At 60.7% G+C, this 24161-nt stretch overlaps 1 protein-coding gene across 3 annotated transcripts; it reads right to left on the reverse strand.

Moving 5' to 3' along the window:
• Nucleotides 1–125: 125 nt before the first annotated feature.
• KCNJ4 (potassium inwardly rectifying channel subfamily J member 4) lies at nt 126–23090 on the reverse strand. 3 transcript variants are annotated; one of them, XM_081311470.1, is made up of 2 exons: nt 22225–23090; nt 126–2224 (listed from the first exon to the last, which is right to left on the reverse strand). In XM_081311470.1, the coding sequence occupies exon 2, from the start codon at nt 2183–2185 to the stop codon at nt 854–856; it is 1332 nt and encodes a 443-aa protein (XP_081167596.1). In that variant the 5' UTR covers nt 2186–2224; nt 22225–23090; the 3' UTR covers nt 126–853. The 3 variants fall into 3 exon arrangements, with proteins under 3 accessions (XP_081167596.1, XP_081167598.1, XP_081167597.1); XM_081311472.1 differs by lacking the exon at nt 22225–23090 and adding an exon at nt 8811–8913; XM_081311471.1 differs by lacking the exon at nt 22225–23090 and adding an exon at nt 5378–5733.
• Nucleotides 23091–24161: the final 1071 nt, after the last annotated feature.

The raw sequence follows: 24161 nt of genomic DNA on the forward strand, positions 1-24161 counted from the left end.
GAGCCCCTGCAAGAGCTACCAGGGGGCACACAGCCACATTCACCAGTGAGCTCCTGTCCCGCCCTTTCCCACCCCTCCGTCTTCAACCAGCCTACCCTACTGGACCATATACTTTATTAAAAATATATAGTTACAAACTCCATTGTCAATCTGGGCTGGGTCAGGGGGCCCAGAGGGACCGCAGGGAGGGAGAGGGACAGGTCCCCATCCTGCCACTCCGGTTCCCCGGTCCTGACCCTGTACCCAAACCCACATCATCCAGGGACTAAGAAGGCTGTCTTTGGGGGCCCCCAGGGGCCAGCCAGCTGGGTGGGGAGGGGCTAGTCTTGATGGGGGGAGGTGCACAGAGGGATGGCATCTCCTGGTCCTGCAGGTAAAAACAGCAGAGGTGGATTTGGGGCCTCCATCCAGCTCTGTTCATGGATATTTACAAAAGAAAGTCATGAGCACGGCCACAGTCATGCAAAAGAAACGCCCCTCCCCCCTCCCCAGCCCCACACCTGCCCTCCCCAACCCCACGGTGCCCACCCCCCAGGGGTCCAGCCACCTTCCCCAAGGTTCTGAGAGCAGAGGGGGCGTGTCCTTGAAGGGTCAGGGGGGAAGGGTGGAGGGGCGCGGCCCAGAGCCACCTGTGGTAGGCACTGGGGAGCTCCAGCCAACCCGGCCTAGTGCGAGGCCCTTCCCAGGCTGGGCTCTGCAGTCAGCAGGAAGGGGTCCCACCGTCTCTGAAGCCCCCACCATCCTCCAGAAGGTCCACGGAGCCAGGGTCAGCTCTGTCCTGAGCGTGGGGAGGTGTCTGGCAGCCCACCCTCAGGCAGAGGCTCTTGCAGGAGCGAGAGGGCAGGGCTGGAGGTCAGATGGCAGACTCCCTGCGGTAGGAGATATTGTCCAGCGGGAGGGTGGATTGCATGCGCTCCAGGTCCAGGTGGCTACCAAACTCCAGCATCCGGATGATGCCTGCCTCGTCCTTGGAGCCCGCCTCCAGGCCCAGGCCTGCAGCCACAGCGGCGGCCGCGGCCTCCTCCTCCATCTCCTCTTCCTCCTGGCTCATGAGGGCCAGCTCGTTCTCGTAGCAGAAGGCACTGGGCGGGGGCGGCGGCGCCGGCAGCACGGTGATCTTGCTCTCCTGCAGCTCCCTGGCGGAGCAGCACGGCGTGCCGGCCACCTCGTAGGTCTTGTGGAAGCGCGAGTAGTCCACCTTGTAGTGGCTCTTCTCCTCGAAGACCACGGGCTCGAAGCGGTGGCCCCACAGGATCTCACTGGCCAGGTAGGAGCTGCGGGCCTGGGTGGTCATGGCCGTGGCCTCCACCATGCCCTCGAGGATGACCACGATCTCGAAGTCCTCGGACTCCAGCTCCTCCTTGCCCATGCCGTAGAGTGGACTGTCCTCGTCGATCTCGTGGACGATGATGATTGGCGACACCAGGAAGATGCGGTCCAGACCGATGTCGTAGCCCACGTTGAGGTCCCGCTGGTCCAGCGGCAGGTACTCGCCCTCCTGGGTCATGTAGGGCTTGATGAGCTGCGCCCGCACGTGGGCCTCCACGATGTGGCTCTTGCGCAGGTTGCCCACGCGCCACATCAGGCAGAGCTTGCCGTCGCGCACCGAGATGACCGCGTGGTGGCTGAAGAGCAGCGTCTGCGCGCGCTTCTTGGGCCTCGCCATCTTGGCCATGATGGTGCCGATCATGAAGGAGTCGATGACGCAGCCCACGATAGACTGGACGACCACGGCGATGACCGCCAGGGGGCACTCCTCGGTGACGCAGCGGAACCCGTAGCCGATGGTCGTCTGGGTCTCCACCGAGAACAGGAAGGCGCCCAGGAAGCCGTTGACGTGCATGATGCAGGGCTTGGGGGCCGTGGGCGCCGCCCCGCCGTTGCCCGCCGGGCCCCCGGTCGCAGGCACCACGGGGCTGGCCTCCAGGTCACCGTGGAAGAAGGCGATGCACCAGAAGAGGAGGCCAAAAAAGAGCCAGGAGACGAGGAAGGCCGCGGAGAAGATCATGAGCATGTAGCGCCAGCGCGTGTCCACGCAGGTGGTGAAGATGTCCGCCATGTAGCGCTGCGACTTGTTGCTCAGGTTGGCGAAGTAGACGTTGCATTGGCCGTTCTTCTTGACGAAGCGGTTGCGGCGCTTCCGCCGGGGCACGTGGGCCTGCCCGTTGCGGCTGTGCCCGTGCATGTCCTGAGGCCGGCGTGGTCACCTGGGAAGAGGCAGGGCCTGCGGAGAAGCCGGACAGGTGAGGTGCTGGGGAGCAGGGGCTGCCTGGGGGGGACCCGGGCTCGGGGACGGGGGCGCCCGCACAAGGACACTCAGCACCACAGAAGCCTGGACTAGGCGCCCCCGTCCCCACAGGCTGGAGGTGGCAGATCTGGTGGCCCTGAGGCTGGCCATCTCCAACCAGGAAGCCAAGGCCACCTGGATCCAGGTCCTAAGTACCCCTCCTTCCCCAACGGTGCTTTGCTCACTGTTCTAGAAGCTTCCTGATACCCATCTTGACTCTGCTCTCCATTTCTTCTGAGCTCTGACCTCAGTTGCCTCCTTGCATCCACCCTCTGCACTTCCAGGTGTCTCGGAGGCTGGACACCCTCCCGTGATGCCCAGTATGCTGGCTGCTGGCCACCCGTGGCTCTTCATATTTAATTAACATGAAACACAAGTTTGAATTCAGCTTCACATTTGCACTAGCGTTGTAAGTGCTCAGTAGCCACCTGTGGCTAGTGGCCACCAAACTGGACAGAGAAGACATAAGCCTTTTTTTTTTTTGTACCAGGGATTGAACCCAGGGGTGCTTTACCACCAAGCCGTATCCTGAGCCCTTTTAAAATTTATTTTGAGATAGGTCTCACTAAGTTGCTGAGAGTCTTACTAGGTTGTTAAGGCTTGCCTCTAACTTGTGATCCTCCTGCCTCAGCCTCCCCAGGCTCTGGGATTAAAGGTGTGCACCATCACAGCTGCAGTCATAGGTTATGTTAGCATCATATCAGAAAGTTGGGACTTGCATCCCCACCTCTGATGGATTTTTCCCTTGAACTCTTCTCTCTCAGTGTTGCTTTTGGCCAATGAGCCCGATTCCTGTCCTGTCTCTACACTTATTGGGACGTGGTGGGTGAAAATCAGGTGACATGGTCAGGATGGAACAATGGGAAGCCCAGGCTTTGGTCCTGTGTAGGCATCATTGCTCTCAAGTAGCTCAGAGAAGGAAAGTGGCCTCCCCAAGACAACACAGCTGGGGAGTAAGTGAATTCATGATGTGGAGACCAAGAAGAGAATAGGAGAGGCAGACACCCTGCCTAGCTCTGCCCCTGGACTGTCCCTCTCTGAGCTTCAATTTCCTCATTTGGGGGTCAAAGTGAGGTGTAGGGAGCCACTCTGAATGATTTGCACCTTCCATCCTGGAACGGAGAGGCTTTGACCAGTCACTACATCTCGCCCGGGTCCAGGAAGTTGAGGGCATGCTTTGAGATGTAGATGTAGGCCCCTTGGGTTGAATTACACTCACCTGTCCCTTGTAACCCTGCCCCTTTTGGCCTTTTTTGGATGGAACTTTCTAAGAACAAGGGTCCCCCCAATAAAAGCCCACTTCCAAACATGCTCGCCCTCTGGCCAGCCTCTCGTGACTTTCTCTTTCTCTCCCATTTGGGGAGCCTGAGGCCAAGAGTGGAGAAGCTGTCCTGAAGCTTGTTTAAAGGTAAAGTTTCTGTCTGTGTTTTATTTGATGTCCCTGGAGATTCACATCTTAAGTTCAGTGCCCATGTGGGTTGGGGACAGCAATGGGGGTCAAAACCCCTGCCTGGGCTGGGTTGATGGCACACACCCACAATCCCAGAGACTGGGGAGGCTGATGCAAGAGGATGGCACATTCGAGGCCAGCCTCAGTAACTCTTAGATGTCTCAAAAGAAAATGAAAAGGACTGGGGTTGTGGCTCAGGGGTAGAGCGCTTGCCTAGCATGTGTGAGGGGCTGGGTTCCATCCCCAGCACCACCAAAAAAAAAAAAAAAGAAACCCTACCTCACAAGACCCAAGAAGTTAAAGCCAGGCTCCTTCTTTCCCGCTTCCCCAGAGCTGGTGACAGGCAGGCTGGCCTGTCACTGTCCCCAGCTGTTTCAGCGAAGGAGGCCCATCATCCCCTCTACCCTGGTGGCAGACACAGCAGCTGGGCCCCCAGAGCAGACACTCTGCCCCCCATCCCCAGCCCTGCCATCGGAGCCCAGAGTAGAGCTGGGCCTGCCCTGGTGCTCTGGGGCTGCCGGGGCCAGGGCCCAGCCTGGGTTCCTGATAACATTTTGGCCCAGAATTATATAAGGCTGGGAGTTTCTATTTTCTGTTCTATTCTTCTTCCTGATCTAATTGTGCATCTGTGGCAATGTTTATACACTTCCCCGGTTCAGGACAACTCGGTTGCCACAGCAACTGGAGCGCGCCAACGCTATAATTTAGAGATCAACAGCTTCAGAGGCTGCCTCTCCCCCGAGAAACTCCCTCTCCCTGTCCAGGGAGACTGAGCCCAGCCTCCACCCCGCCCCGTGGCCACCCCACCCGACCCCTGGCTCCTCTCCCTTCCCCACCCCACCCAGGAACTCCCTGGGCCCACAGTTCTGGGTGGAAGTCCCAGATCGGCCCCACCGTGGGACCCGGGCAGGACATCGACCGCTCTGAACCTGCTTCTTCATCTGGAAAATGGAACCAGCAAGCCCAGCATTCTAAGACCCAGGAGGGCCTGTGGGAACGGCCCCTAGGCAAACTGGCCCCTCGGAGGTCCTGACTATCACTAGGCTCCCAGGTTCTCACTGTCACCTCCCCAAAGGCACAAAAGCAAGGGCTGCAGGTGGTGGCCTGGGGGACTGGAGGCCACCTGTGCTTCTGGTTCAAAAGCCCAGTTTTCAGCAAGGTCTTCTTTCCCCGGCCTCTCCCCACCTGGCCTCTGCCCTCCTCAGACACACACACACACACACACACACACACACACAGCTGGGGGTGTACAAGGTCACGGAGTTCAAGACCCTTGTTTTACACCTGAGGCTGGGGAGGTCCAGAGGCGGAAAGCACTTGCATTGAGGGTCCCCGAGTGGGGCCGGTGGCCGCTCCAGGAGGCCTGCTCAGAGCCCTGGGAGGGGGGCCCTTTGGCCTCATCCATCTCCTCCCAGGAGGGCGCTGGGCCTGGGCCAGGGAAGACCGGGCACCCAACAGGCCCCGGCGTGTCCCCACATCCCTGCAGGAGAAGCAGAGAGAACGAGGCTTGGAGGCCTTGCCCTGATGCAGCTCCTGAGCTCCAGACAGGCTGAGGGTCCTGCCCGGGCTGAGCACAGGCCAGGCTGCCGAGTCCCCCTGGCCCTCGCCCAGAAGAAATGGCTCCTGACGTGGTGGCTCACCTGGCACTGCAGAAGAGGCCTCTTGGCGGGCTCCTGCCCTCTGGGAGGGGTCCTGGGAACAGAGGCTGAGGAGCCATCCCCGCCCCGTGGCTGTGTGCGAGGGCCTCCCCTCCCCAGCCCTGGCCACTGCTCCCATTAGTGAGTGAAGATGAGGGAGCCTCAGCCAGCCCAGGCAGGGCCAGTCCCAGGCGCTGAGTCCACACAGGAAACCCTCACCCCAGCTTGGCCACTCACCCCCAGGCCCTGATCCTCACCTCCTGTGGCCCCCAGTGTAGCTCGGGGCTCAGTTCACCCCTTGCTCTGGCCCCTCTCCAGGCCAAAGCAGCTCCCCCCTTCTGTGGGGGCCTGGGTGGGTCCTCAAGGCTCCCAAAGGGGGAAGTCACCTCCCCAGACCTGCGCCCTCGCTGAGACTCCCCAGCCTCCTGAAAACCCCGTCTGCAGCCACCTGCTCAACTAAGCAACCGCTCTGGCCACCGCGGACCTCTTTAGCAGGATGGTCACCTGCTAGAGTGAGGGTGGAGCGCCCACCTCACCAAAAAGTGAGGAGGACCAGCCGGGCCTTGTGTTTGTAGGTGACATCACAGGGCCATGCCAGCGTTTCTTTTCCTGGCCACCCAGGGCTTCCTGGAGAGGACCACGTGGTGCAAAAGGGGCACAGATGACAGGAAGGGACACAGGACCGGCGCTGACTTGGAGCCTCTGATGTAGGTAATGAGTTTCCTGCCATTAAACACGTCTTCTGGAAGCCCCGAGCTGGCTTGTTCCCTGGCCTGAGAGGGTGGAGGCCCCGGGTCAGGGAGGCCGGCCCTCTGCCACTGCCTTGTGGCCTGACCTCAAACAGGCCCCTCCTTTTCCTGGCCTCAGTGCCCCCCCAGGCCTGCGGCTACGCATCCTCCTAGGCGTGTCCCTGCCGTTTTGGAGCATCACGGAGCTTGACAGGGATAGAAGCAGAGGTGACCCAGGGTTTCCCAAACCCCTGGGTGCAGGTGGCTAGCCCAGGGCTAAAGGAAGCTCAGGACAGTGGAGCCACTGTCCCCATTCCAAGGTGGCATCCTGGATCCTCAGGGGCAAGGTTCTTTGGGAAACGAGGTGACAGCAGAAGCTGGCTGGTCTTAAAACGGAACATCCTTCCTGGGCCAGAGACGGACGTGACGCCAGCCACAACCGAGCTGGGCTCCCTGTTCACTCTACTCTGCTGCCCACGCCCCAGCCCGGGAGCGAGTCCAGATCCCACCGGACAAGGAGGGAAACTGAGGCCTGGAGCAGAGCCACGCGGTGTCCCAGGTGGCACAGCTATTTGACAACTGCCACAGGAAGCTTGTTCCCTGGGGGGGGGGACGTGGAGGTGACCCACAGGGCTGGCAGTGCAGGCACCCGGCTTCCCACCCGTCTGAGGAGGAAGCCGGGCCAGGCCCCACCTGCCAGCAGGTGGACAGGAGGCAGAAGACCCCCGGCTCCTGTCACTTCTTAGGTTTTCCCTGGGACTTAATGACACTAAAGGCCCCCTCCATGTCCACAACTCCATTTGTAAAAGCAAAGTCAACATCCCGGCAGACCCTGGGTCCCAGAAACCTGGTGGTCCTCATGGGCACCCCTCCCTCTCTGCACTGTCCCCACCCGTGAGACACATGGTACAGTGGCACAGGTCCAGACAGTGGCCCCAGCCCTCCCCACACTCCATCCCGCCAGTTTTGATCCTTTGAGGTCCCTGTTACTGCACTTTGAGGTGCGACAATCGGGCGAGTGATGTGGTGACGTGACCCGCCCCAGGTCACGCGGCTCAGCCTGGGCCCAGTGGAAGCCTCTCTCAGAGCAAGGACAATCGGGAAGGGCCCACTTCGTGCCAGGCAGGGTCTCTCTCCACGAAACATGGTGGCGTTCCTTGTTGGCCTCACGAGTATTTATTAAGCACCTACTGCAGCCACAACAGGGTGGTCACACCCTCCCCAGCTGAGGAGCCGCTGGCCACAGAGGTGGGAGGTGCTGAGCCCCAGGGACACTCAGCTCACGTGACAAGTGGGACTGTCTTCCTCGCCCAGTCTCCACACTCCGCCCTCGGCCCCTTCACCTGCCGTCCTGTGCCCCTCACGGGCTCCCCTCAGGCCCTGCGTGTCCCTCCAGGTTCCCAGTGGCCCTCCCTGGCCGCACTGCGGGCCCTGGCTGTCCTTCTCCACCCGGCTTCTGACCAACCTCAGGGCACCAACGTGCCCATGTCTGGGTGGGGTGGCCAGGCCTGGCCCTGGGGCTCCCCTCGAGCACCTCCCCGGCCGCAGGTTTTCATCTGAAGATGGAGCTGGTGTCACCCGCAGCCCTACAGAGACCTGCCAGTGACGGGGGTGATGGCGATGGTGACTTAGGAACTGTGCCGGGGCCACGGACAGCCCTTCTAGTCCTGGCCCCACCTGAGGGTGCTCTGGCCAGGGGCCCTTCTCTGTCCTCAAAATAGGGGACCATATCCGTCCCTGGTCAGAGGGTGGGAAGCTGCCACACAGCCCAGCGCTCAGCAGGATCTGGGGCACAGGAAGGTGGCCCCAGCCCACCCATCCCCAAGCCCCCAGCTGGAGGGGATGCTGACTCTCCCAAGGGAGGGCACAGGGCAGTGGGCAGGGCCACAGGGAAACTCCTTGCACCCAGGAGGGTCCTGGGGGGGGGGAAGCTCTCTCTGGGGGTGGGAAACAGTGTCACCATCGACTCGTCTCCCTACATTCGAGGGCACGGAGACTGTCCCAACTCCAGGTCTGAGGTCTCTCACCTGAGCCCCAGGGCAGGGGGCCCCTGTCCACTCTAATGTGTGGGTCTTTTCAGGGAAAGTGGGGCCCAAGGCCCCAGGCAGCTGAGCTGCACCCTGCAAAGTGCCAGGGGGGGCTGGGGACAAAGCTATTCGCAGGGGAAATTGTCCCCACATACTCAACACCCGGTCCTGCTCCTCACACCCTGAGGATCTGACAGCCCCCCACATGCATCTTAAGAGCTGCTTCGTCCCCCTCCCAGCGTGGTGGCTTCAAGTCTCCCATCTCCGTGCCACTTTCCACCTGGTGGCCTCAGGCAGGCCCCTTGACCTCTCGGCTCCCTGCGCACCTCATCGGTAGGTAAAGCTAATAGTAGAGCTCACTGCCACGGTCACAGGGGAACACCTGGACTGGGCGTGTCCCGTGCCCAGCACAGAGTGGGTGATGGGCCAGGTGCGAATCTCTCCAGGGCTGAACTGTCCTCTGGGTTTCCTCCCCAGGGTCTCAGAGGCAATGTCCCGGAACCCCCGCACCCAACCACACCTTCCTGCCGGGGTGGTCCTCCAGCACCGCACTAGGGAGCAAGTGGGCAGGACGGTAGCCTCAGAATCACCCAGAACTGGGCTCAGTCCCGCCCGCAGGCAGGCTCTCGACTTCTGTGGGACTCCGGGTCTCCACTTAGGAAAGAGCATAGCAGTGCCTACCTGTGGGCTGTCCTGAGGGTCAGATGCAGATTGTCACAAAAGTACAAGCCACACAGTGCGTGCTCAGCAAACGCTGTTCCTCCCCCCACACCTTCCTCTGGACCCTGAAATCCCTCTGCATACCTGCCCCTCCCCTACGACGAACCCTGTGACATTGCAGAATCTACTCTGAGCAGCTGAGCATTGAGCACAAACATACTGTGTGTGGAGCTGCCCTGAGTGCTCACGACGATCGATTTCTACATCCTCACAGTGACCTCAGTGGAATGTACTGTTATCATTCCTATTTTAGAAGTAGGATAACCAAGGCACAGAGAGGTTGCCCAAGGTCACACAGCTCATACGTGGTAGAACCAGGACTTGGATCCTGGCAGCTGGCACCAGGAAACTGCCAAGGCATGCTTCCTCCTGCCTTGAAAAGACACTGTCACCCACTCGTCTGCTTCCGTTTGATAAACATGACCTACTATGTGCTGGGTTCAGTGACACCCGTTGTACTGGGAAAGGAGAAGCTGGATCACAAAAACAATCTGGAGCCAGGAGGCAGATTCCTGATCTGAGGTCCAGCCAGGGCCTGGGCACAGGCAAGTCTGGGCTTCACACAGGCTCTGAGAGCAGTGATGGAACTGGCCCACTCCCCTGCTCTGCCCCCACTCTGCCCTGCTGACCTCCCAGACAGAGAATGCGGGGCAGGTGGGCAGGCTGAACCAGGCTCCCTGGGGTGTCCAGGAGGCCTCCTTGTCAGGGCCAGTTGCAGGAGCTGGAGGCGGAGACGCAGAGGCCTCCTGCTCCCACACACAGGGCGCCCTGCTGGCCTCTGCCCTTGATGGAGAGGTCATTACCCCATAAAGCGGCCGCCCCAAATGCCTGTGCCCTCTCTCCTATAGGGACTGGATGGTAAAGGGGTTCCTAGAGGCGTCTCTTGTCCAGAACACACTTGGGGCTTCAGGTATCCCTGCCTCCTCGTGGCCCCCGGGGGCCTGCTCAGCCTCCCTTCCAAAGCTGCCTCTTAGGTCGCTATTGATTGCACGCTTGCTGGGGATCAGTGCAGGCCTTGGACCCGCCCAGCTTCTGTATCAGCCGGAGGATGCTCCAGGGGCAGGAGGGTCTGGGCGGGCAATGAATAGCCAGGTTACGCTGGTGGAGGGACATCGTGGTGTGAGACGAGAGGGAAGGTGGGGTGCTCTGGCTGATGCAGTCTCTGGAAGTCAGCTGAGACGCAGTGGTAAGTGGGTGTCGGTCAGGGAAATATATGTATAGGTGGAAAATGGGGTGTAGAACATTCCAGAAGAAGTTGGGTGCTGTGAGAATCTGCAGAGGCCCAGTCGCAGCAGTGAAGTGAGCAAGAGGAAGAGCTGCCCAGGGTGAGGGCCTGGAGGTGGAGGTGGTGGGCCGGGGGTCATCCCCCAGCGCATGGGGAGCGGGTAGGCAGGTGGCTGGATTTTGCCAGGTCTGTTCTTTTAAGTTTTCATGTGACAACTTTAAGAAAAATAGAAATAAGGACTAAAACCATAATCCCTGGGTATGTGACAACAGACTTGAGAAACAACACATCCCAGCCTCATGTGGTGCTCCACCTGCCACAGGTACTCCCAACTACTCTGGAGGCTGAGGCAGGAGGATGGCGAGTTTGAGGCCATCTTGGGCCACTCAGTGAGATGCTGCCTAAAATGAAAAATTAAAAGAGGGCTGGGGCTGGGCTCAGTGGTGGAGTGCTTGCCCAGGAGTGTGAGGGCCTGGGTTCCATCCCCAGCACTGCAAAGAAAAGGACCCAACAATTCCCAGCACTGTCGCAGAGACCCTCTGTCCTTGTCCTCTGAGCTCTGCAGCATCCAGGGCTTGGGGCACATCACTGTGACAAAGTGTCCTAGGCTGGTCTCTATGGGGCACAGTGGAGGCAGGAGGACTGTGAGGAGGTGATGTGGTGGCTTGGAGCTGTGGGGATGGTGGCCGTGGATCCATAGAGAAGAGAAGGGGTGCAGGGACATTCTGGGTTGGTTTTTTTTTTTTTTTTTGGTACTGGGGATTGAACCCAGGGGACTCAACTACGGAGCCACATCCCAGCCCTTTTTTGTATTTTATTTAGAGACAGGGTCTTGCTGGGTTGCTAGGGCCTCGCTAAGTTGCTGAGGCTGGCTTTGAACTTGCAATCTTCCTGCCTCAGCCTTCTGAGCTGCTGGGATTACAGGCCTGTGCCACCATGCCCAGCTTATGTGGGGACATCTAGATGGGCAGTGGGATGTGGGTAAGGGGAGTGGCAGTGTCAAAAGCCATGGATGATGGAAGAAGATGAAGAGGACTGGGTTTCAGAGGGAGGATTCTGGCTTTGGCGGTCCAGATGGAGCTGTCCCCCCCCCCATGTCAGATCTGGGCCTCCCTGAGTGCTGGGCAGAGTCGGGAGAACACCTGAGTGGATGGTGGTGAGAAGCTTACTGAGGGGAGAGGAAAGGGTCTCAGTGGACCCCATCTCAGAGCAGGAGAGGGGTCTGGGGCAGCCTCGGAGACCAGGGGAGACTCAGGCAGCACCGTGTGGCTGCCCCCCCCAGACCACCTGAGCCCTCCCTTCCCAGCCCCCAGGCAGAAGGCTGGAAAATCCTGGGGTGCAGGAACCCTGCTGGGCTGGACTGCAGGGGGCGGGAGCAGAGGTGACCTGGGCACAGCAGCCGTCTGCCCCACCCCTGCAGCCAGCCCAGGGAGGGGGAGGGGAGCAGTGTCACTGTCCCCAAGCCTTGCCATGCCCTTGACTCCCAGCAAACAAGGCTCCAGGAGCTGGGGCTGCTGGTGGAGGGCAGCGGGGTCCCCCAGAGCTTGGGGAGTGGGAGCTGCTGCCCCCATTCACAGATGCACCCATGTCCCAGGGGTGCCACCTGAAGGGGAGGCCTGGGGCGTAGGGGGAGTGGGCACTGCAGTTGGGGTTTCCGTGCCCCCTGGAGCCCCAGCCCGAGACCCCTGCACCTGGTGCCAGGCAGCCCAGCTCTGCAGCTCAGCTGGGAAGCCGCCCGTGCCCACCGCGAGCGGCCGCCGCACAGGCGCAGAACAGGGAGGGACTCTCGCAGCCATGTGGGTCTTCAAGATGTATTTTAAGTGAAAAAGGCAACAGTCATGAACAGCGAGTAGAGTACTGCCGCTGTGTAAAAACGGAGGGAAGGAAATTTATAGACACACGTATTTGCTTGTCTCTGGATGGGGACCCAGGAAACTGGTGGCATGGGCTGCCTCCAGGGAGAAAGCAGGTGGCTGGGGACCGGTGGGAGGAAGAATCCTCACTGTTTTTTCGTTTGTGTCTTTTTAATTTTAGAACCATATGAATGTATTACCTATGGAAAAAATATATAGGGAAAGTTTTAAAACTGGTGCATACATATGTGTATTTTTCAGAGAAAGGTCATAACATTCATAAGGTCCCCAACAAGGACTATGACCCCAAAAAGTCCGAGAACACTCCACCGGGCTGTGTGGCTATGGGGGAAATGCGTTAACCTCTCTGAGTCACATCCCTAAAGTGGGGAAGAAGAACGCCCACTGTAAAGGCGCACTGCACAGATGTGCAGGGAGACAGGGGTTGGTAAACTGGGAACCGCAGAAGCTCTTCTTGGAGGGGAGGACCCGCCCCCTTCTCCTCACCTCCCATGCTCCCCTGGGCCCTCCAGTGCTCCTCTGAGCCCCCACCTGATGGAGCCTGGGGCTCGCGCTCACTCTCCCACCCTGAGCCCAGGGGCAGCCCTGGCCATCGCCACCACCATCCACCTCCCGAGTCTTCCCTGCAGTCCACCCTGTGATCTCGTCCAGTCCTGCGGCTTAGAATACCCCCAGCCAGGCTCTACCCCGGGCAGGGCACCCTGCTCCTGCTCCGGGTGTCCGCTGGCCCTCAGGGCTGCGGCGAGCCCGGCACGACCCAGAGAAAGCGAGGCCTCCCCCACTCAGCCTGGGACCCTCCGGGGACCGCCCAGGCCTGACACCCCCTGAGCCAGGGCACCCAGAGCCTGGTGCTGGCTTCGGCCCTGGCCACACCTGCCAGACACAGCTGCTGGCATCGCGCCACAGCAGGGGACCTTGGGGCTGGACCTGGTCATGTGACCACCCAGAAATGCCCACGGCCCCTGGGACTGGGGACTTCTGGCCCCGGGGCTGCCCACGCCCTCAGGATGGGCCCCGGCCTGTCCAGCTGCTCCGACCTCACCTGCCCTCCCAGCCATGCGGCCACTCAGGCCTCCTTCCTGTCCCCCACACCACGCCCTTCCTCTTGAGCTGCCTGTGCTGCGGGCTGAGTTCTCTTCTCCAGGCTCCTCCAGGGCCCTCCCACACGGGGTCCACTCAAACCTCTGCACCCAGAGGCCCTGCGTCTCCTGACCCTCCTGCCCTCGCGACCCAGCCGACCCCCTCTCCAGGTCCTTCGGGCCATGGACCCCCGCTCTGCCTCTCCCAGCCCCAGAGCCAGGCAAACATCTGACAATTGACAGGGACCCGAGATACTTGGAGTTTGTCATAATTCCCTGAAGGGCCTGAGCAGGGCCATGTCACAGAATGGGACTAAGGAGAAGCTATTTTTGACATGTAGTCAGGGAGCACCTCTCAGTGGAGGTGGCTCTGAGCAGACACCAGAAAGAGACCTTCTGTGCCACTGGACACAGCAGAGTGGCCTTGAGTGCGGGGAGCATGGACCGGACATGTGGGGCCTCGGGCCTCTCCTCCACCGAACACTGGCTTCTTCCCAGTTGTCCTAGGCTCAAGGTCCTGGATCCCCAGGGGAGGCTCCAGGGACGGGGACAGGAGCTTTGTGGGACAGGGCCCAACAGAGGCCCCAGGAAGGCCAGAGAGGGTGGCAGGATTGGCCAGCCCCTGCTCCAGCCCCAGCACCCCACGGCACAGCCAGGAGACTGTCACCAACAGCGAGCCTACCGCACATGCTCAGCTGTCACTTCTGACCATCTCCCCGGATTCTGGGGCCAGAGACCCTCCACCTCCAGCCACCCCCACTCATTCACTCACCACCTGAAATGTGTCCCGAGCTGGTGCAGCATTTGCCCTCCCGCCTGGCGTGTCCCTAACACAGCACAAGCTGTGCCTTGGAGGGGCTCTGTAAATAATTGTTGAATGAATATCTATTGAGTACCTACTATGTGCTGAGGGAAGAGAATAAGACACAGCACCGCTTTGCTAGCTCCATGTGTAAATGTCCTGAGTCAGTTCAGGAGCCAGGAGCTGAGGCAGCAGGTCCCAGGAGGATGCAGGGCTGACCTGGACCCCCAGGGGAAGCTCCAGGGATGGGGACAGAAGCTTTGTGGGACAGGACTAACCAACAGAGTGAGTGGGGAATTTGGTCCAGGTGGGCGGATAACAGGAGGAGCTGAGCTTGGGTGCCTGGGGCCCCTGGGGCAGCTGGAGGGGCCTCTGGGGGCAGAACAGGGTCTTCCTGAAATTCCTGGAACCCAGCATCCAGGAATCAGCCTGTGCACCTGAGCCTCCAATCAATGCTGCCTCAGGTTCCTATACCGGCAGCGACTTCGAAGTCTTTCTTTACTTTTTTGTTTTTGGTACTAAAAATGGAACCCAGGGGTGCTCTACCACTGAGCTACATCCCCAGTCCTTTTGATTTTTTTACTTTGAGACAGGGTCTCACTAAGTTGCTGAAGCTGGCCTCCAACTTGTTAACCTCCTGCCTCAGCCTCCTGAGTCCTTGGGATTTCCGGTCCTTTCAAACTCTTTAACCAAAACCCAGAAAGAAAGCAAACAAGTTGTTTGCTATTGATTGCTACTTAATATGTTAATATATATAATATTAACCAATTATACAATATATATCATGTATATATCTCTGAAACAAGAGCCTCCCAAAATAATACTTGTCCTCACTACCTGCGTAGTGTTTTGAAGTGTTCTCTTTTTTTTTTATTTTATTCAAAAAATAAGTAGCACAACTCATTAAATCAATTCTACAACCCAACGACGGACCAACACCTGTGTCCTCAGTGGCCCCTCAGAAGGGCTGTGACAGGGCTCTGGGGCCCAACCAGAGGGGACAGAGGCCATGAAGGAGACGGTCAGACCGTGGGCTCGCAGGACGTCCACACGGCCACCAGAGAACAGAGGCTGTGCGGGTTCCAGGTCCAGTCCCTCACCCGGCCCGGTTAGAACTCTCCGCTGTCCCCTGCAGGGACCCTTCAGAAGCGGCCTCCCCCATCCTGGACAGGGACTGCCCCCGTTCCCACTGGACTGCTGGGCGAGGCCCTGCCATCAGTGTCTCTGGCAACTGTGACTCCCCGCCATGGCAGCCTGACTCCCGCCCTGGCCTTGACCTCAGGGACCTGGGACAGCTCCAGCCTGTGGCCACAGGCCTCTCTGCCCTGCCTGGGTCCTTCTCCTTCTGGCTGCCCAGTTACTCCCTGATGGCTAGGGGACAGTCCTGGAGCCCAGCCAGAGGGATACTCTTCCAAGGTCAGGTGGCCTTGGGATCCACAGCTGCATGGCCCGGAGCCGGTGCTGGGCTCGCCCCACCCCCTTACCCAAGGTAGAAGGAGGGGAGAGAGGTTGGGGCTCAGCAGGGAGGTGACATCCAAGCCATCCCCTGATAAGACAGGTGGTGCAGGGAGGCTGAGGGCTGGAAGCCAGCAGTGGCCCCCCGAGTGGCTGGGCCACCATGCACTCAGAGACTCCGGGGCTCACAACATCCCTGGCAACCCTCAGACACGGGTCCAGGCCCACACCTGCAGAGCAGGGATACAGGCTCCGAGAGGTGACAACGTCCCCAAGGTGGCAGTCTTTCAGGGGTGTGGCTGGACTGAACCTAGACCCTCAGCAGGGACTACTGAGGCCAGAGAAGCTGGGTGGGGCAGAGGAGGTGGGCTGCCCCTCCTGTCTGTGCCTGCCCTCCCCTGTGTGGCCTCTGGGGTCCCCTAATGCTGATCTGTTTGATGTGAGAGGCCCCGCGCTGCTCTCAGGCAACAGGGGCAGGAGAGCTTCCTAGAGGCTGGGCTCAGGGTGGGGAGAAAACTGCTGTGTGGGTGAGAGAGGACCTCACAGAGGAGCCCAGAGGCCTGAGGGGGAAGCCTGGTGCCACCTCTGCCACCAACTCCAGGTTGGAAAAGCCCCCTGCCCTGGGCCCCCACCTCCTAACAGGAAGGGGGGGTCCGCTCCCCACAGCTCAGTCCCCTCCTCTCTGTCTTGCCCAGATGGCCCTGAGGCCCGGCAGAGCTGGTGGGCTCTGGCAATGGAGAGGACAACCTAAGGGCAGAGCCAGTGCAGGGCCACCACCCCATAGGTGCTCCCTGCCCCCCCAGAGTACAGCGAGCTTCCCAGAGAGACTAGTCAGCATCCTGTGGGGTGGGTGGGTGGCTGAGCGCCTTCCCCCTGCTGATGGGACATGCTGCTCCTGTCCCTGTCCCTCTCTCTAATCCTGATTTTCCTATGGGGGTGTGGGGGCGCTCAGAGGTCCAGCCCTTCGTCTCCTCCTGTAATCCCCAGAGATACAGGGTTGTCCTAGAGAGTGAGGAGGGTGTCAGCACCCCTGGGGGCTGTCAGGAGGCAGAGGAGTTGGGAAGAGCCATGGGCTCAGGTCTGGCCTCAGTCCTGCCACCACTGCTGTGTGACCTTGGGAAAACCCCTGTGGGTCTCTGAGCTGTTGTTTCATCTCCCAAGAGAGGTTCTGGAGAAAAGATAGCTGCAGGAGGAGATGGGGGCTGCCAGGTAGAGCGGGGGAGAGTTTTCTTCTTCATTCCAGTCCCGGGGGCTTGTCTGTCTAGCAGCACTCCAGTCCCCTGTCCTCCATGGGTCCCTTAGGTGGCCTACACAAATTCTCCCAGCTGGTAGGTCACCAGGACAACGCTGCCTTCTCTCTGCACAGCTTCTGCTGGGTCTGAACACCAAGGACGAGCTGTCCGTGACAGACAGGGTCCTCAGGGCTCCCCACCTCCACCTGCCAACTATTGGCACCAGGGACCCCAAGGCAAGGGCAGGTGAACTTTCCCAGGGAGAGAGGGGAGGCCAGGCTGGGAGAGGCTAAATGGAGGGGCCCAGGGTGGCTGGAGGTGGGCACATGGGTAGGACAAAGGGTGTGTGTGTGTCTTGGCCCAGGGACTGGGGCCACCCTGGCTTCCTGCTAAGCCTTGGTTTTCTCAACTGATCCGAGGGCGCTGGAAGGATTAAGTGAATTCATGGATCTGAAGCCCAGCATGGAGCCCTGTGACCCAAGACCAGCAGCAACCCCAAGAAAACCTCCCTGTCACCCTGTCACCAAGCACTCACTACAGCAATCCCAGCAGCCCTGGGAGCTGTGTGCTCAGGCCTGCAAGCTGGGAGGAGGCTGTGAGAAGGCGGAGGCCGGGATGGGAGGCAGAGGCAGGGGCCTCTTCCCTGCAAACCCTCCCGGGTCTCCCTGGCCCGTGTGTCCTAATCAAGAACTGTGGTCTCAGAATCAGGCAAAACCCACCTGTTCAGAAATGGGCCCGGGTGCTTTCTGCCTGCTTCCCGCCTCCCGAGCCTCAGTGTCCCCTGCTACGAATCAGAAGTGCCACCTGTGCCCTCGGTCCTCCAGGTGGGCCCAGGGACCAGAGGGCAGACTGCCGAGGCGGCGCGGGCTCAGACCTCTGCGGTGGGGGCTGGGGACCGAGCGGGCAGGAGCGCTAGCCCCCCCTCCCCGACCGCGCACACTTGCCCACCCCCCGCGCGCCGCCGCCTGCAGGAGCGCGCCTGTGAGTCAAGCGCTATTCATAGAGGAGCTCCGCCAGCTGCGGCGTCACAAGCACAGAGGCCTCGGCCCATATTATTATTTCAATTACCATCTGAATTAAAAGTTTGAGCAGCGATCAGCCCACGTAGCCAGGGGAAGAGGGAGCAGGAGAAAAATAAAGACGAAAAGGAGAAGAAGGCCGTGCTGGAGATCCCCCACACCGAGGAGGGCTGCGCGCCCGGGAGGCTGAAAGGTTACGCCAACCCCCAAGATTCCTGACCGCCCCTTTGCCAGGGCCCAGGGTCTGCAGGGGAGGGGCCTTTTGAGACAGCAGCCCAATGGCAGCGACTTGTTGGAAACAGGTCCTTCCTTCCAGATTCTTTGTCATACAGATGGGCAGACCAAGCTCAGAGAGGGTGATGGACTGACCTAAGGTCACACAGAGAGCCCAAGGCTGCTGTCTCCAAGATCATCTCTTCTCGAGCAGGTTCCACACTCAATTTCCCCTGACCTCACCGAGCCATATGACACTGATATAGCAGGTGGCCCTGGGGACAGGACAAGGAGGACAGAGGTGCTGTCCCTGCTAGTTTCTCTCTCTGTTCTCAGAGCCTGGTTCTTCTGCCCCAAGTCCTAGTCTGGAACCATTCCCTCTGTGACCCCAGCCTCACATCTCAAGTCCTCATCAACCCAAAGGCCCCTTCTTGCCCACTCATGCAGGGAACAGAGCCCCTGGCCGAAATCTAACACTGGACCCCTCTGGGTAGGTTATCTCTTGTCTGAGCCTCAGTCTTCCCGTTTATGGGATGAGTGGTCCCCTCCAGTCCATGTCTGTGTCTTCAGAACGGAGCCCCCAGAGGTTCCCTGAGGGGGTGTCAGGCTGTGGGGGCGACTAGACCATCCATCTCCTGCCAAGCCCCAGCACAGAGGAGGAATATTTTCCACTCTTTTTCCCAGGGAAGCCCCAAAGACAACCTCCGAAAACTAATTTCTAAGCTCAAATTCAGGCTCTTTTGCACTTTCTTGCTGTGTGACCTTGGGCAGATCACATAGACTCTCTGGGCCATGGCTTTGCCATCTGTAACATCAGGATATTAAATCAACAGTGCAGGTTGCTGGGAGGACTAGATGAGAATTTGCAGAAGCTCCTAGCCCGGTGCCTGGGGAGGAACATGGCTTCACTAGCTGGGAAGAGTGGAAGTGAAGGGCGCTACCTCCCTTCTCCTCCTGAGAACATCAAACACTCCTAGGGTTTTGGAGGTGGGGATGTCATTCAACCTTGCCCATGAAGCAGGAGTCACAAGGCCAAGATCCCTGGTTCCACTTGCATAGGCCTGGGAATGGGGAGCTCACTATTTCACCAAACGTCTATAGTTACTCCCCATTTTTCTTGGTCTCTAGTTCTAGGAATTTTCTAGAATGGACCATAACCTTCTAGCTTCACCCCACATCCAGCCTGTTCCTGCCAGAGACTGCCTGAAACTGGCTCTAAATGAGCCTGACAGGGGTCCTCAGACAGACCAAGCAGACCCACGATAGCAGGATGGGGATCTGGAGGGTGGGGATGGAGAGCTCCTGGTAAGAGCTGTCCCCGTGAACCATGCAGCTCCTCTCTGCTTCCAGGGGGTTGGCAGCCAGGGGCCCTGGGTTCAGGCCTTAGCTCTGTCACCTCTGCCCTCAAACCATCACTGTGACCCTCAGGGACCCACGTCCCCCTCTGGGTTTAGTCTCCACTTTTGTAAAAGGAGGGATCAGATCTCCGACAGAAGCTCAGGCCGTGGGTCTGGCTGAAGACCCCCCCACCCTGCCTCCCCAACCCCAGCAATGGTTGGGCTGCTTGCCCCCGTCTCCACCCAGGGGCCCACCAGTGTGGCTCCTGCTCATCTGCCGGTTCAGGGCCATGTCCACCCTCCTGTGCCCTCCGTCCTATCTAGTGCCTAGAGTATCCACCATCCCCACTTTTCAGAGGAGGAGAGGGGGTCATGAAGTGAAGCCACTCGCTGCTCCAGGTCACGGGGATGGAAACGCAGAACCCACTCCCTCCTCAGACCCTGAAGAGCACAGCCCCCACAGGCTCCTTCACCAGGAGAGTCCCCCAGGCCTGAGTGGCCAACTGCTCTCTGTACGGATGTGGCCTCTGCATGAGGGGACCTGCCCAAGGTCACACAGCAAGCAGAGCAAAGACAGAGAAGGGTCCTGGGCGCCACAGGCCTCACTTCACCAGGGGGACAGCGGCATGCTGGCTTCCTCCCCAGGTCTGGGGATCTCCCCTAGACGGGGGCCTTGTCCTGCCTCCAGGTCCCCGCAGCTGCCCCTAGAAGCCCCCGCGCCTGCACCTGAGGCCAGCAGGGTGGGCAGAGGGCAGGGAGGACAGTGGCCTCTTGGCTTGGGCCTGCCCCTCCCGCTCCCTCGTGCAGAGGAGCAGTGATGATGTAATGCGCTCGGCTTTCGTCCCGGTGCCAATCTCAGAAGAGACGACAGATTGCAAGAGCCAAATTTGGCATCCTAGGGGGAGAGGCACGAAGAGTGGGGGAGAGGAGCGGGCCTGGGAGGTGTGGAGAAGCCCCCTGCCCACCGCGCCCGGGCGTGTCCCCTCCCTCCACTCTGGCCCCCTGCTTCCGCCCGGCCCACCTGCTGGCCCGGGGCCTCACCTCCTCTGTCTGGGTGGCCAGCCCAGCTGCTGCCAGGACCCTCCCGCCTGGCGCTGCCAGTCTCGCCCTCCCACCCCCACCCCACACAGCTCAGCTTCATTTCCCACCGCTAGTTTCCTGGTTACCACGTTGCTGGTTGTCATGTCGCTTACATGTCCTCGTGACTCAGTGGTCCCCGTAGAGGGGGCCCCTCCTCCTCACACCCCCCTTAGCACTCGCCCCCGCCTCCCCCAGATCCACATTAAGAAGCAGCCCGCCCTGGGAGCCCGCCTGGCTCCTCTCCCTTCCCTCCCATCCCAAGCCTAGGAGTCTAACTGCAGCACCCTAGAGCTACTCCGCTCTCCCTTCCACAAATGTCTGTGAAGGACCTACTGTGCGCCAGGCTCCTGCACGTTGCTCTGAGACCTGACAGGGTCTGTAAGCGACTCGGTGCCTTGAAGAAGTCAGTGACACAGCCCCATTCTCCAGACGAAGAAACTGAGGTTCAGAGAAGTCAAGCCAGTTGCCCAAGGTCACCCCAGCAGAAACCCATGGCTAGTTCTTTTTGGTCATGATCACCTCAAAGGTTTTTTTCTGGGAGAAATTTCTTTGCAAGGGGCTCTTTTCAAGGGATCTTGAGGAATAACTTCCAAGCCCCAGATGCCCCTTCTAACTCCCGACCCTCCACTCCACGGTGGCCCCTCCACTCCAAGGTGCCCAGTGGCTGGGCCTCTGTTGCAGCCACGTTCCTTTCACACCCCCTCCGCCGCATCAGCTCTACACCTCTTTAAAGGTGAAATGAGTCCTTGCCCCATCTCCCAGCATGTCCCCAGCCTGTGGACAGCCTTCTGCTCATGGAGCCCAGAGCTCTCCATTGGAGGTCAGTGGGGCAGGGAATGTGGCCTCTGGAAATGAGGTTCCACAGGGGTGGAAGTTGAGGCTAGGGGAGGGGAGTGGACTGCTGAGGCTGCGCGGAGGGTACGGGAGGCTTGATGCCCTGCATGGAAACCCCCGAGAGCCTTCCGTCCAGGGGAGAAGGTTCCAGGCGCTGCCCTTCTGGCTCCAACTTGTCTATGGGTTTTCTTGGTGGCCAGAGGCTCTTACTTCTGCCAAGTTGTACACCAGCCTCATCCCAACTGTCCTCTCTTCCATTTGCCCTCTTCATCAGAGGCCATGCCAGGGCCACAACAAGACTCTTGGGCCTAAAGCCCTAGAGGTCATGGGATCAGAGTAGATGCTACACACACAGGGCTCGAGTCCCTCTCTGCACTACCCAGGCCTGGCCCTCGGGCCTCCAGCTCTGGTCCTCGGCTCTCTTGACTCAGTGCTGTCACTCCACCACTCCTGAGCCCATCTTTCCACACAGCAGACCGCTCCGCCTCTCGTGCACCACTACCCTCCAGCCCGCCATCTCCCCTGCTTTCTCCCATCCTGCAGCCTGGGCACTGGAGGCAGAGTGTGGGTGGAGGGAAAGTAGATGACAGTGGTTGGGGGACATTCTGCAGGTGGCAGGGCCGCTCTCCCTGCTCAGGGAGTCATCAGACGGCTCTTCCCTTGGGGTCCTCACAGAGGGAAATGCAGCCTCTGCCTTTCTCCCCAGCCTCAGTTTCCAAAACTGTAAAACACCTGTCATTCACAGAATCCCTGCCCACCCACCCTGGGTTTGCCTGGCACAAAGTAGGTGATCAAAATCTGAGAAGTAGGATTTTTTGTCAAACTGAGAGGCCATTTGGAAATAGGCTGCAGGTAGGGAATTGAGAAGAAGAGACCCTCCACACGCATCTTGCCACAGTCGCCTGCCTGAAAGCTCCCGCCATGACAACTGTGGGTGGGTGGAGGCCAGGAAAGGTCATGGTCAGGGCAGGAGGTCAAGATACCTTCCACCCACTCTTCTCTTCCTCCCTGCAACCCAGACCTCCGCTCCTGACCCACAGCCTGACAGAGCGCAGGAGCGCACCAGCTCCGGGGAAGTCACGGGACCGCGCCAAACGCGCGCTCGGGCCAGCCAGGACCCGGGTCAGGGATAAGGTGCGGAGCAGGCGAGAGGCCCGGCCCCAGGACACACAGACACACAGGCGGCCAGACAGACGCACGGACGGACGGACAGCGCCCGGCTTACCGCGGGGCTGAGGGTCCGACGAGTGTCCGGGAGGCGGCAAGCGGGCGCTACATCCCCCGGCGCAGTCCTGCGGGCGGCGTCCGGGAGGGGAGAGGGGCGTCCCGGCGCCCCCGGCCCGCGATCTCGGCCGGCCGGCCCGCGCGCCCTCGCCGGCTGCCGGTCGGTCTGGGCGTGGGGTCTCGGGGTCTCGGCGCCTCCGGGCCGTCCCGCGCCGCTCCCCGCGGGCCACCCAACTTTCAGCGCTGTCACTCGCCGCGCCCTGGGCGCCACCTCGGCATCAGCATCCTCGGCCCCAGGCCCGGGCTCAGAGCGCGGGGCTCGGGGACCCAGGGCGCCCGGCCACCGCGCCCGCGCCCCCCCCGCCCCCGCCGCAGGCACTCTTGCTCCACCGCCCCCCGCGGTTCCCTCCCTGTCACTCGGTCTCACTGCACGCTGCCCCCCGCCCTCCGCTCTACTCCCTGCACCCGGCACCGGTCACCGGTCCCGCGACCCTCGGCCTCCTGGCCCGGGGTCGCCTCCCCGCTCCCGCCGGGCGGCTCAGCCGCCACCTCCCGCCCTCGCTCCCGGTGGCTGGCTCCCGCTCCTCTGGTCTCTGCCTCTCTGCTCCGTCTCTCTTCGGTCTCTCCCGCCTCCCTGTGTCTCTGTCGCTTTCTCCCAGCGGGGTCTGTCAACGTCCCCGTCGCCCTGCGGGTCTCCCCCTGCCTCTGCCCTGTCGCTCCCCTGCCCGCCTCTAGCCGTCTCCCCCGCGGCTCTGTCCTCCGTCTCTCTCCCTCCCACTCTCGGTGCGGCCCCCTCTGTCTGGGACCCAGGCCCCCGCTCGCCGCGTCCCCGCCTCGCCCGGAGCCCGAGCTCCCGCCGCCCGCGGCGCGCCGAGAACTCCCAACTCGCCGCACGCCGCCCGCTTTGCGAGACTTTCGCCCCTCCTCACACGTGACCCGCGCCCCGCAGCGGAGGCCACGCGCCCCCCCCCAGCTCGGCAGCCCCGGGGGGCGCGGGGGCCCTGCCCTGCCCGGTGTCCCCGGCCTGCACGAGTCTCCAACCCGCTCCCCGCGGGGCCCGCGGCGCGGGGCAGGGACAGGGGCTGGGGGCTGCGCGGCCCCGATCCGGCCCTGGATCCCGCCCGGGTTTTCCTCCTCGCCCCAGGAGCGCTCCTCCCAGAACCCGTTCCGGATCCGCTCCCGCGTTTCCCAGCCCCCCGGGGCAGGTGGGGAGGGCTCCTGGGAGCTGGTAGGCCGGTGGGTGGGAGCGGGGGCCCTGGGGTCCCGGGGCTGCCGGCCCCACTCTTTGTCGGCCGCGATCCTTCCCGAAGTGCCTGCAGTTAAGGGCCCCCAGCACCCGGCTCCAGGAAACCGAGGTGGCCCTGCAGGAGGGACCCTCAGGATCAACTCTTTCACAGACCGAGAGACGAGTACCAGAGAGGGTCAGCTCACCCAAGGTCACCCAGAGGTGGCAGAGCCACACCAAACTTGTCTCCTTCTCTACCGTCCCCCACTGCTCTTGTCTAATTAAGCCGCCTTAAGGGAGGATCTGTTCACATCTACCAGACTCACCACCAGAGTGTCCAGGTCAAAGCTGCCAGCACCCCACTGTCCCTAGCTAGTTGGTGGCCATTCTGCCACCTCTCTCCAGTTCTCCAAGGAGACAGGAGGGAAAGTGAGTCTGTCTCTGTGGTGATAGGATGAGCAGACACCTGTGGTTAGACTTCCAGAAGAACTTTCTTGGGAGCCTGGCTATCTCAGACTAGCCCCTGCTCAGAGAGGGAGAGTCAGGCATCCCAAAGCTGGGTGGAGAACTGGCTGGGTAAGAAATCCCAGAGGCTCCTACTCCAAGCTGGTTTTGAGCAGAAAATTGCTAATATGCAAACCACCTCGTTTCCCTACCTGTTTCCCTACCTGTTTCCGGGTCCCAAGTCCTCAGCATAGTGTACCCTCAGGCAC

The sequence above is a fragment of the Spermophilus citellus genome, assembly GCF_964194105.1.
Source record: "Spermophilus citellus genome assembly, chromosome: 10".
NCBI lineage: Eukaryota > Metazoa > Chordata > Mammalia > Rodentia > Sciuridae > Spermophilus > Spermophilus citellus.

What these genes read in the sequence shown, in the direction of transcription:
- KCNJ4 (XM_081311470.1), bottom strand. Translation starts at nt 2,185, where the DNA reads ATGCACGGGCACAGCCGCAACGGGCAGGCCCACGTGCCCCGGCGGAAG.